Genomic DNA, 12,684 nt, shown 5'->3' on the forward strand with positions numbered 1-12,684 from the left:
ATCTCATTCCTAACTCTTATAGTTATTGTCCGGAAACCATTTTTCCATTTATAGTAACAGTTACCTTGACCCCAGGAGGTCCAAATGCAATACCAACCAGGGTCTTCATATAAACTTGCTATACACCAAGTTTGATTACAATATCTCATTCATATCTTTGGTTATTGACCAGAAACCATTTTACTATTTTTTTTTGGTAATGGTGACCTTGACCCCAGGGGGTCCAAATGCAATATCAACTGAGGTCTCCATATTAGCTTGCTTTACACCAGGTTTGATCACAATATCTCTAGTTATTGTCCGGAAACTATTTTTCTATCTTTTAGTAATGGTGACCTTGACCCCAGGGAGTCCAAATGCAATACCAATCGGGGTCTCCACATAAGCTTGCTTTACACCAAGTTTGATTACAATATCTTATTCCTAACTTAAGATATTGTCATGAAACCATTTTTCTATTTTTAGTAATGGTGACCTTGACCCCAGGGGGTCCAAATGCAATACCAACCGGGGTCTCCACATTAGCTTGCTTTACACCAAGTCTGATTACAGTATCTCATTCCTAACTCTAATTATTGTTTGGAAACAATTTTTCTATTTTAAGTAACAGTGACCTTGACCCCAGGGGGTTCAAATGTGATACCAACCAGGGTCTTACATAAGCTTGCTATACACCAAGTCTGATTACAATATCTCATTCCTTACTCTAGTTATTAACCGGAAAGCGTTTTTCTATTTTAAGTAAGTGACCTTGACCAAGCGCTTATGCATTTTTTCATGCATTGACAACTGCAGAAGCCCTCAGATTTATTAAAGTACTCGCCCATGGCTTAAAATGCATCCTTGTTTCTGCAGATATTAATGCATGAAAAAATTGCATTAACCATCTTGTACTAAATACATTTAGGTTTACCCTTAGAACATAAATAAGATTTTTTATCAATCATTAAGATAAAAATCTCCGGCAGGAAAAGAAATTTTATTGATTACTTGATTACCTTCAATTTTTTTAAGCATGGCAAAACTATTTCAACAGAAATGAACTGATGAAATAATTTTGCCATGCCAAACAAGAAAAAAAAATGAAGGTAATCAATAAAATTTCTTTTCCTGCAGATTTTTATCTTAATGATTGATATAAAAATCTTGTTTTATGTTATAAGGGTAAACCTAAATGTATTTAGTACAAGATGGTTAATGCAAAAATTGGGGCCAATCAAATTAATATGAGCAAACTTGATAAAAGACTATCCAAGAATGCTACAAAGTTTGGTAATCATCTATCTATTAGTTCTGTAGTAGATGTTTAAATGTTTTTCTATTTTTAGTTCCGTTGACCCCTAAAAGTGGCCAATTGAAATGACATGAGCAAATTCAAGCACGACTGTCACAAGGATGCTACTGACCAAATTTGAAGTAAATCTGTCAAGCAGTTTTAGAGAAGAAGACGATTGTTGACGCATGATGACAGAACATCCCCCTTTGATACCAATAGCTCACCCTGAACCTTCGGTTCTGGCGGGTTAATAAAAACAAGAGGGCCATGATGGCCCTGAGGTTGCTCACCTGTATATAGGGCCCCCCCACCGCCAGGGCCAAATTTAACCCAAGGGCTTTTATTTAAACAAACTTGGTAGACACCCATAAGAAGATGTTTCATGCTTAACATTTAAGCTCTACCTCATTGGGTTTTTTAAAAGAAGATTTTTTAAAGTTTTTACTATACACATTCAGTTAGAAACAATGACAGTTTTAACACCAGGGCTTTTATTTGAACAAAGTTTGTAGACACTTACTAGAAGATGTTTCATGCTTAATATCTAAACTCTAGCTATTTGGGTTTTTTCAAAGAAGGTTTTTAAGTTTTTGCTTTACACATATTAGGAAAATCAATGACCCCCAGGGCCAATTTTGACCCCGGGGCTTTTATTTGAACAAACTTGGTAGACACTCATTAGAAGATGTTTCATGTTAAATATCTTAGCTCTAGCTCTTTGGGTTCTTTAAAAGAAGTTTTTTAAGTTTTTACTATATGCATATAAGGAAAATCAGTGACCCCCTGGGGCGGGGCCAATTTTGACCCCGGGGCTTTTATTTGAACAAACTTAGTAGACACTCACTAGAAGATGTTTCATGCTTATTATCTTAGCTCTAGCTCTTTGGGTTCTTTTAAAAAGAAGATTTTTTAAGTTTTTACTATATGCATAATGGGAAAATCAATGACCCCCTGGGGCGGGGCCAATTTTGACCCCAGGGCTTTTATTTGAACAAACTTGTTAGACACTCACTAGAAGATGTTTCATGCCAAATATCTAAGCTCTAGCTCTTAGGGTTTTTTAAAAGAAGATATTTAAAGTTTTTTCTTTCGGTTGCCATGGCAACCAGAGTTCTGCATGGAATTAAATTCTTTGAACAATTTTTAAAGGTGACCACCAAAGGAAAATTCCTGTGAAGTTTGGATGAAATTGGCTTAGTGGTTTATGAGGAGATGTCATTTAAAGTAAAAGTTTACGGACGGACGACGAAAATCGATCACAAAAGCTCACCCCGTCACTTTGAGACAGGTGAGCTAACAAATGTAGAAAATATCATTTTTCTTGTTTTACTCAAATTACTGTGTCAAGGTTCCAATGCTGAATCTGTGCAATTTCATGATAAAAAAATTTATACTAAATATTGGGCATTTACTGTTTAGATTAAGCCAGTTTTGTGATAAGAAAATGTTTACCCATTGAAATATGCTAGACTTGTCCAGGTGCTGAAAGGACATTGGCCTCTTCCAAGGTACACATCATTGAAGTTTACAGATGTAAAATGATTAAATAAACAAGAGCTGTCCGTAAGACAGCGCGCTCGACTTTTTTAGTGCTTGCCTATAATACAAAACATTGACAGTTAAGGGCCATAATTCAAATAAAATCTTTGACAGAATTACCTTCTCCTGGACATGTTTGGGAATCATGATTGTAAACAAGTATTCCAACTTTCAAATTAATATCTCAAACAGTTCAGTCAAAAAGTGGACTGGTACTAAAAACTTAACCAAGATTCTAAGTCGATAAAAGGCCTTAATTTTTAAAACAAATCCTTGACAGAGTTACCTTCTCTTGCGTACAGATGGGGGTAATGATGTGAAATAGCATTAAAAGTTTCAAAGCAATATCTCAAAGGGTTAAGGCAATAAGTGGATTTTACCCATATTCAATGTATTTTCCAAGTCAAAAAGGGGCATAATTCTGTCAAAAACCTTGACAGAGTTATGTCCTCTTGTCTGTTGATGAAGGTCGTGATGGTAAACAAGTATGGTCAGTTTCAAAGCAATACCTCCAATGGTTTTGAAATAAAGTGAGGTGGTACAAAAAACTTAACCAAGATTCTAAGTCGATAAAAGGCCTTAATTTTTAAAACAAATCCTTGACAGAGTTACCTTCTCTTGCGTACAGATGGGGTAATGATGTGAAATAGCATTAAAAGTTTCAAAGCAATATCTCAAAGGGTTAAGGCAATAAGTGGATTTTACCCATATTCAATGTATTTTCTAAGTCAAAAAGGGGCATAATTCTGTCAAAAACCTTGACAGAGTTATGTCCTCTTGTCTGTTGATGAAGGTCGTGATGGTAAACAAGTATGGTCAGTTTCAAAGCAATACCTCCAATGGTTTTGAAATAAAGTGAGGTGGTACAAAAAACTTAACCAAGCTCAATACACTTTCTAAGTCAAAAAAGGGCCATAATTCTGTCAAAAAACCTTGACAGAGTTATGTACTCTTGTCTGTAGATGGAGGTTATGATGGTGAACAAGTATGGTAAGTTTCCAAGCCATACTTGTAATACTTCTGAAATAAAGTGGGGTGGTACGAAAAACTTAACCAAGGTGTGACGCCAACGCTAACGCTAACGCCGGGGCGAGTAGGATAGCTCCCCTTTTCATAGAAAAGTCGAGCTAAAAACCATGAGAGACCAATTACAGATTATGTTAAATGGAATGGTTATAAACTATATTGATGTTATTGCATCATCATGCCAATTCCATTCAATGGAACAGTGTTTATTGATGTTATTACTGCTTCTGTTCCGATGGCTGATAAAAAGAAAAAGGAGACATTTTTACGATGCAAAAAAGATTTTTATTTTGCACAACATGAAAAACAATAGAGTGCCAAACTGTCTAAAGAAAAATGCTAATATTAATTCAGACTTTATCTACTGAAAGTTAATAATTTTATGAATAATAAAATACGGATCACTGAAATAGTCCCATAATGTATACACTAAAATATGCTAACAGTAACTTGCTTTGAAAAAAAAAATATTTTCGATGTCCTCACTCGACTTGTTTGGCAAGCAAATACACTTTTGCAGGAATTGCCTGAAGAACTATCTTTACATTTGGCATTACAGTATATTAAACAGACAGAATGAATAGAAAATTTAGAAATGACAAGTTAGTAATCATTGTTTGTCAAACAATGTGTGACTCGTGATCCAACTATGTAAAGGTACATAAAGAAAATATATAAACTGATTTAACATTACAATATTACATTGAAATATAGAATAGTTATCCAAGACTAACCAAGTCAATAACTATCCAATACGTTACTCAGTGATAGAAATTCTATTGATCCCATTTATTAAAGTTATAGTAACAGAGACTAAATCAATTTATTAACCAACGATCGAGATTTGATTAAAATGATAATGAATGATTCAGTGTGGTACATAATGGAAATAGATTCTTAATCAAATGTCAATATACACGTGAATCTTACAACAAATAAACGTATTATTGTGATATTTTTAGGCTTCCTGCATTTGTTCAACAGAATTTAAACAACATGAAAAGAAACGAGATTAGTTTCAGAGTTTAAAATCTGCCCCAGCCTCCGCCGCCGCCTCTCCCGCCGCCATATCCACCACCTATAAAACAAAAACAATACATAATAGTAACAATATTTAGTAATAATATTTCCAAATGAAAAAGGTTAAAATCAAATTTATGGGATTAAAGTACAATTAGTTTGAAAAAAACAACAACAAAAACTCAGTGTGTTAATAACATAAGAAAACAAAATATTTCCAATCATTAACTTCTTAACTGCAAATTTGGCACAAAATCTGAATTTTCATATCGCCATATTATAATGTTTAATATTTTTTACAGGCTTTTATATCATACTGAATGTATATCAAAATAAAGCAATTCAACAAGTAAATTCACATATGAATATTTATAATAATTATGTCACAAAAATTATTACATGCATATTAAAAAGGACAAGTATAAGAGGACAATTTTATTTGACATAATTTCAAACAAATATTATACAAGGGTAGTCTAATAAAATCTAACTTTATCTAAGGTGAAATAATCCTTGAATCAGTTCCCTTCCCATTTACACACTATTATATCTCCTTGACAAGAGTGAACATAGGGTTATAGCTAAATCACATGATTATCAAATTTTCAAATGTTAAAAGCACTCGATTATATTGCACACAGCTAGAAAATGTGTAAGAGTAATGACAAGTGTACAGTAGGTGACCAATCCAAAAACCAACATATAATACTATGATATGGAAAGAAAACAACTAATTTTACGAGTGAAAAATTGTTCTGGCCTGAATTTTTCATAACTTCCAAACAGAAAGAAAACGAATTGCAAAGGATAGCCTGTTCATGAGCCATCTCATTAATAAAGAAGGTGTAAAAACCAAACTGTAACAGGTGGAATAACCTACATGAAAAGAACAAAAGGTATCATTAGTAAGAAAAAGTATGTTATGCAAGTGTGACAGCTCCAGGATCTGGAGATACAAGAGAGAATCTACACTAATGGGTTTGACACAATTCCGTATTGTGGCATTACCTTGAGGTGTACCAAAAGGTTTTTTGGGAGACCCCCCAAAATCTCCTAAATTGGACTTGCGCTTCGCACCTAGTTGAAAGTTACCAGCTCCTGAGTATCCCTGGTTACCATAACCACCACCATACCCTCCGCCGTAATCTCCAAATCTAAACAAAACAAAAATATACAATTATTTAGATAAAATTTTGTACCAATAAATAAATACAATTTTTTTGTTCTTTGCTCAAATCTAATACTGTACTCTATATCCTAAGTGATAATCATTTTTTTCGCCTTCAAATTCATCAGGTCCGAATCTATTCTGAATATAAACAAGTTCCCGAATTTATGCGATCATGCCAGAAGTAATCACATGAATTGAAAATAAAGACATACCCCTCCTCCATAGTGTGCCACTCATATGCCTCCGACCCTACCATGCTCCACCACTTGCGAAATAATAACACTCCTCATTTAGCTCTCACTAACTAAAGACACAGATATGCTATAAACAACTATATGGCAAACGATGCCATAGCCATATGTCTTCTCATGTGGTAAGGTAGATGGCTACAAATTCTCTTATTTTCAATTCAAAATGGACAAGTCTTAATTCAAGAAATCAATACAGTGTACTTTCAAACTTATGCTATGATTTTATGCAGCATAAAGAGAATTTTAAGAACTTGCATCTGACCACTTATTTTTACTATCACTTATGTACCATCAACCAAGATTTTTCTTATTTAACATATCAGTAGTAATTTAAGTCTGAATATGCTTTAAAAAAAAAACAAAGGACAAATATATCAAAAACCAACACAAATTTAAATATCAATACATGTTTCGCTTTATTAGCTTCATCAGTTGATACATAAAAGAAATGACGTAAAGATATAAAATAGACGTCTATGTTTAATAGACGCCACATTTGGCATGTAAAAGGAATGTTAACTTATAATATAGTTTTTCATTTTAAATTTTGTCTAAACTGTGGTATTTTATTTTCTAACTCTACCTATGACCTTCTTGCGCGGAACTCATGGAACAGCAAGACGCGTTGCCACTGCCTGCCACCGACCCCCATAGCCACTCCACACACTATCGACGCTGGCCACCAGTTGTTTGGTCGCTTGCGTTTGCTGGTAGGTTTACCAGCTGTGGGTTGGGCTTTTCTTTCTCTCTGATATTTTAACAAAAATTATAATTTAAAAATCCATAATATACCGTTAAATTTTATTAACGAATTAATAAAGCATAGAATGTAATGATCTACTGATGGCCTTAGTGGATTTTAAAGTCTCAAGTTAAAATTAATATGCTCTGGTATGACTCGGTAGATTATGAAACTGCAAATCCTCTTTTCGCAACAGTTCCACAGTAACATTCAATCACCATAAAATATTACTTAATAAAAATTGCTTTTCAGCACAAATATACTTACCAAAATCAGGAGCTTGTCTGACTAGCTTAACTTTTTGTCCTTCAATCTCGATCGTGTTATTACCCTTCAAAGTTTCCAGAGCCTTATCAACAGACTCAAATTCCAGGCAGCCAAACCTGTTCACATGCAATATCAATAAAGTTTTAATCAATAATAATTTGTCTACAAATATAAATTTATCAAGCAGAAATTCCTTTACTTATGAAAACATAGGATATTGTAAAGGCATATTTGAGGAATAGAACTGAAATAATTTTCTCTTTTCAATCTTGGAATCAACAAAATACAGAATCAAAAGATTAACACAATATAAGACCTTAAACTTTTGAAGTATACACGTTAGAGCTCCCATAGAATAAGTCCACAGCAAATCTTGATTTCAGTAAAACATATGTTCTGTGCATACAATTATGATGTGTATTGTTAACAAATGCCCTGTGCATGTGTTTTCTTCTTTCAATTTTTTGGCAACACTGCTATGAAATATGTTCATTGCTTAATAATGGCAGAGTTACAGACAAGTCCTTTTGACTGAAAATCTACAGTATGTTTTAAGTCGAAATTGTCATTCTTTTACAAATGTGTACTGATTATCAATTCACAGAACAAGAGCTGTCGGTAGGACAGCAATGCTCGACTATTCTTAGTGCTTGATAGTAAAAAAAATGCTTGATACAGTTGCCTCCTCCTGTTTACAGGTTGGTGTCATGATGGTGAACAAGTGTGCAAAGTTTCAAAGCCATATGTCAATGGACTTTGAAAATATTTGAACTATTACAAAAACTTTAACATAAGTGGTTACGCCGACGCTCGGGTGACTACAATAGCTCTACTTATTCTTATCGAATAGTCGAGCTAATAAAAATACCAATGATAAATTAATATCAGTCTAAAATAAAATAAATTGATAAAATTCAATATGCTATAAAATAAAATTAAAGTAAACAATTTGTCAATTACCATTGGAAGTTATGCTGTCTAAGGGTAATCTCCTTGGCCTCAGGGAATTTTTCTTCCAGCTGCTCTTTGCCAGTATCCTTATCAACATAAGTCGCAAATATGCTGCGTTTCACCAAATCCACTGTTAGGGTTAAAATGTTTCATTTTAGAATGTTTACACATGTAAAAGTATACATAATATATTACAGCAATTATGTACTGTTCCATATAAATGTGCTCTTCAAAAAATCTGGAAAACTGTACATTTATGTTTGAGAGGTAATAATTGTCAAAGACTATGCAATATGCTTAAATTTCACTTTTACACAGTTCAGTAGCTATACAGACTTGTATGTATGGATGTGTATCTGTGAGAATAGTATCAATACCAGTACTAAGAATCAAAGATCTACAAACCTCTCTTTTTCTCCTCTTCTATTTTCTGCTTCTTGGCTTCATGAATCTTGACCCTCACCTCTGAAATCATAAATGAATACATTTACACAACAAACTTCAAAATGTCATTGCATTCACTTACTGTTCAAAGAAAATTTCCATCATAGGTGGCAACTTTCAATGTTTCATCAGCTTAAATTATTATCATTTTTTTTATTTATTTCATATGGAAGACATTTTAGCATCACATACATTTGTTGCTTTTGCCCTTCAAAAATAATTATAAATAACATTAACTCTGTCTGTATAGCAGTAAAAGAATGAAAATCATAAATATCAAAATCAGTATTATAAAAACTTCACACCTTCCCAGCACTTACTGCAAATACTTAAACCCAAATAGAAGATCTAGATCAACCTCAGCACTTTAAAATTTGTTGTCCTGACTTTAAACTGCTGGTCTTGTGGTGATGGACTTCCAAGATCTGTATCTGTCTGTTATTAATGTGAGTGATTTTGATATTTAAATGCTAAAATCATGCAGTGAATATTATGGAGCTTGGCCAGACTGCAAAGCCTGTCATTATTACACTTTACTGCTCATACTGGTGCGTGTGAACATTTTAGGATTACCTTCTACATGTCTTCTCAACTCATCAGGGAACTTGACAGACACATCTCTAGAGGGACTGAGCTTTAGATTTGTTAAACGATCATACAATACCAACAAGTACTCTTGTGTTCGGATTTCAAATGGCAGGGTGATATATCTGTAAACCAAAATGACAACACCACATTATACCTATGACCAAATTATGTAATCATGATCATAAATTTTACCAATAAAAAATTTATGAAGTATGAAAATTTTCTTTAAAGTCGATCAATTTAAAAAGATTAAAATGTTAAAAAATTACTGCTTTCGAACTGTGCTTTGAATCTTTGAATAATGACTACTGTAAAGAAATGATAGGCACCGAGCATTAGTAAACTCCTCTCCATCCAATATGTGATAATGACTGCTCTGCTCACTACAATCTTGCATTCAAAAGCTTTGCTTTTGATACCTTGGGCTGTTTTCTGATATTGTAATCAGTCACTTTTATTCACTTTTAAATTCAATATACTTCAATTGATTGAGATAATCATTTAAATCATTACCCTAATTTGTCAGTCTGATCTGAATCCAGGATGGGAACTGTATCAAAGGTGATATCAAATCTCCTAGCCATGGCCATAAGTTTGTTCAATTCTGGGGTTGACAAATCCTCCTGCCTGATTGGTCCAATGGTGAAAGTAATTTTGGAAACTACAAAAAAGTGAAACATTTACACAGCTGTAGCTTGTAGAGTTTATAAGACAGTTAAATCTTATTTTTTGTGACATATACCTGTAAATTTTGTTCAATATAAATAAAATATGTGTTTCAATAAATTCAAATTTACATGATCCATATTTTTTTTAGAAACAATGCTATAAAATAAATTTCTTAATAAACTATATATTGAAGATAATATTTATCTTAGAACCTGTAATTTTAAGTCATGAGATTTTAAACTAAGTCACAACTCTAAACCAACTTCTACTAAGATACACATGAAAAGGTTTCAATCTTAAAATCTTCAAAGTAAAGGCATTACAATAATTATTGATAAAATTTTACTTTTTCTAACTACTCCTGGCTTTTTCTCAACCTCCTCATGGTTTTCATTTGTGGCACCGTTTGCAGTCATTTTGCTGTAATTAATAATAGACAACAATTAATATAGCCAATTCTCCCTTTGATAAAAACTCTTAAAAAAACATTTTTCCCGTAAATCATGGGTCGACTGCAAAACTGCAGTAACTGATATGAAATAAAGGAGGATTTGTAACAGTTTTGTTGGCCAACCCTCGATATACAGAATGCAATCTTTACTTTTTGAGACTTGTGTGTAAATGGGTTTTTTTTCATTCTCTTGAAAATGGTTTTAAAAAAGTTTTATGTGTAAAAAGACTTGATCAGTGACAAATATAGATAAATATAAAATGTGAAATAACTTTTTATCTCGACTAATTATTTGGACTACTTTCACAAATAAACTTAACAGTATCAGTATTTTAATTATAATTATTAAAAAATAAATAATAAAAGATGGAAATATATATATATATATATCGAAGTGGTGGGGGGGGGGGAGTTAGTTTCAAGGCCTAGTTGACCGGAAAAGAGTCAACTCGGCCCTATACCAACTCGGCACGGGTCAACTCGGCCCACTTTACAAAAATATATATAACGTATTAACTTTGCTTTGCATGTTGTTAAGGTAAATGAATAATGAGAAATATCTTATTATTATATAATTTTATAAATAATTACAATAATTACAATAAATAGTGATAACACAAACCTAAAACTTATTAATTGAAAAGTGGGCCGAGTTGACCCGTGCCGAGTACGTTTTAGGGCCGAGCTGACCCGGATTCTAGTTGACCCGGGTTCATTTTTCTTTGTTATCTCCCTTGCATACAGTAGGGCGATCATAATTTTTTATAAACACAAGTAGTAAAAACCTCGTCAATTTAAAGCTTGCAGGTCTATCTTAAGTGTGACTAACAGAATTAAAATTCATTCAGAAGCTATAAAAAATTACTGGGTTTATCATGTTTATTTTTTTTTTACTTTTGACTTTTCCAAATTTCACGGCGCACTGATAGCCGCGTATCGAAATTTTATTTATAAACGTTCTATTCTCTACTTTGGCAGCACAAACAAAATATCAACATACACACAAAACATCTTCAATAGCTAACGTTTGCATACCTTTAGATTTTTGTGAAAAGGAGACTAAAATGATTTCTTTTTTGGGACAAAATGCCGATCACGCCGACTTCGTGTTCTCGTGGATTCTCGTGCTTTCCCGTTTTCTGGGGTGTGGAACGAAAATCTTTTTTTTCAGCGGAAAGTCGTGTTGTTATTACTGAACAATCATAGTGCATAGATCAATGTCCTATCTTATTCTAATTATCAGATTAGTGGATACAATAAGAATTTCACCACAACATAAGAAAACAAAAGATCACATGTCCATGTTTGTCGTTAAATCTATTGTTATTCAACTTAAAGGTCAGAGAAGGGATCTCTCAATTATTTCCCGTCTACAAGTACTCTTAACATTTTATGGTTATTGTACGTGTTATGTTTGTTTATTTGGTGTGTATGCAAATACGAGATGTTGATACTGTTTTCTAAGACTGTTAAACAATGAAGTCAATTGCTCAATACACTAAGTAGGTGAAGCATAACAATCAAGTTTAAAGGTACTGTGTATAATATATTTAATGTAGAATTATATTTAATGTAGAATTAAATATTAACACAATATATAAATATTTAATGTAGAATTCAATATGAAACAGTTATAATAAATAAAACCCGAAAATCGCTATAATTTGCTTAACCTTATTTAGAATTTTTGAAGTGCAACACAGATCTAGTATTGTCCAAAAAAGATCTATGCGTGGGTCAACTCTGACTCGGGAGCCACATCAAGTGACAGTATTACCCAGATGCTAGACTTTGGCGCTGACAATTATTAAAAGTATGTGACTAATTATTTCTTCGTAATAGCGGAACTATTTATGAAACGCAATTCCTTTAACATTATCTTTATAAAACTCGCCACCTTTTTATTCATTTTTTTAATCATAGGTTTTAACTTCTTAATTTTTAAAAAAGATTAATAATATCTGTTTTATTTATTTTATTTATAAACAAAACTCATGGCCCTTAAGAGCATAAGAGTGAACAATCAACAAAACAAAAAAAAAATAATACAAACATGGCATGCAATAAATAAGTAAATAAGGAAGATGGCTTATTGAAATTTCAGCATTATAGCTTTGACAAAAATGGCTAGATTAAATAAAGTATTTCTGTTGTCGCTACACATTAGAGCCTGAAAATTTAAAATACTAGGAAACCTTGAATAATAATTACTGATATACCCGTGTCTTTCATGATTAAAATAAGTACATTTAAAAATATAATGAAATTCATCACCTATTTCTTGCTGAT

At 32.6% G+C, this 12,684-nt stretch overlaps 1 protein-coding gene across 1 annotated transcript; it reads right to left on the reverse strand.

Moving 5' to 3' along the window:
• Nucleotides 1-7,224: 7,224 nt before the first annotated feature.
• Nucleotides 7,225-11,577, reverse strand: LOC132744619 (uncharacterized). The gene is made up of 7 exons (XM_060733380.1): nt 11,431-11,577; nt 10,291-10,364; nt 9,789-9,936; nt 9,261-9,397; nt 8,649-8,708; nt 8,253-8,373; nt 7,225-7,408 (listed from the first exon to the last, which is right to left on the reverse strand). The coding sequence occupies exons 2-7, from the start codon at nt 10,358-10,360 to the stop codon at nt 7,240-7,242; spliced, it is 705 nt and encodes a 234-aa protein (XP_060589363.1). The 5' UTR covers nt 10,361-10,364; nt 11,431-11,577; the 3' UTR covers nt 7,225-7,239.
• Nucleotides 11,578-12,684: the final 1,107 nt, after the last annotated feature.

Source organism: Ruditapes philippinarum, unplaced genomic scaffold (assembly GCF_026571515.1).
Source record: "Ruditapes philippinarum isolate M1 unplaced genomic scaffold, ASM2657151v2 ctg3007_1_1_1_1, whole genome shotgun sequence".
Lineage (NCBI taxonomy): Eukaryota > Metazoa > Mollusca > Bivalvia > Venerida > Veneridae > Ruditapes > Ruditapes philippinarum.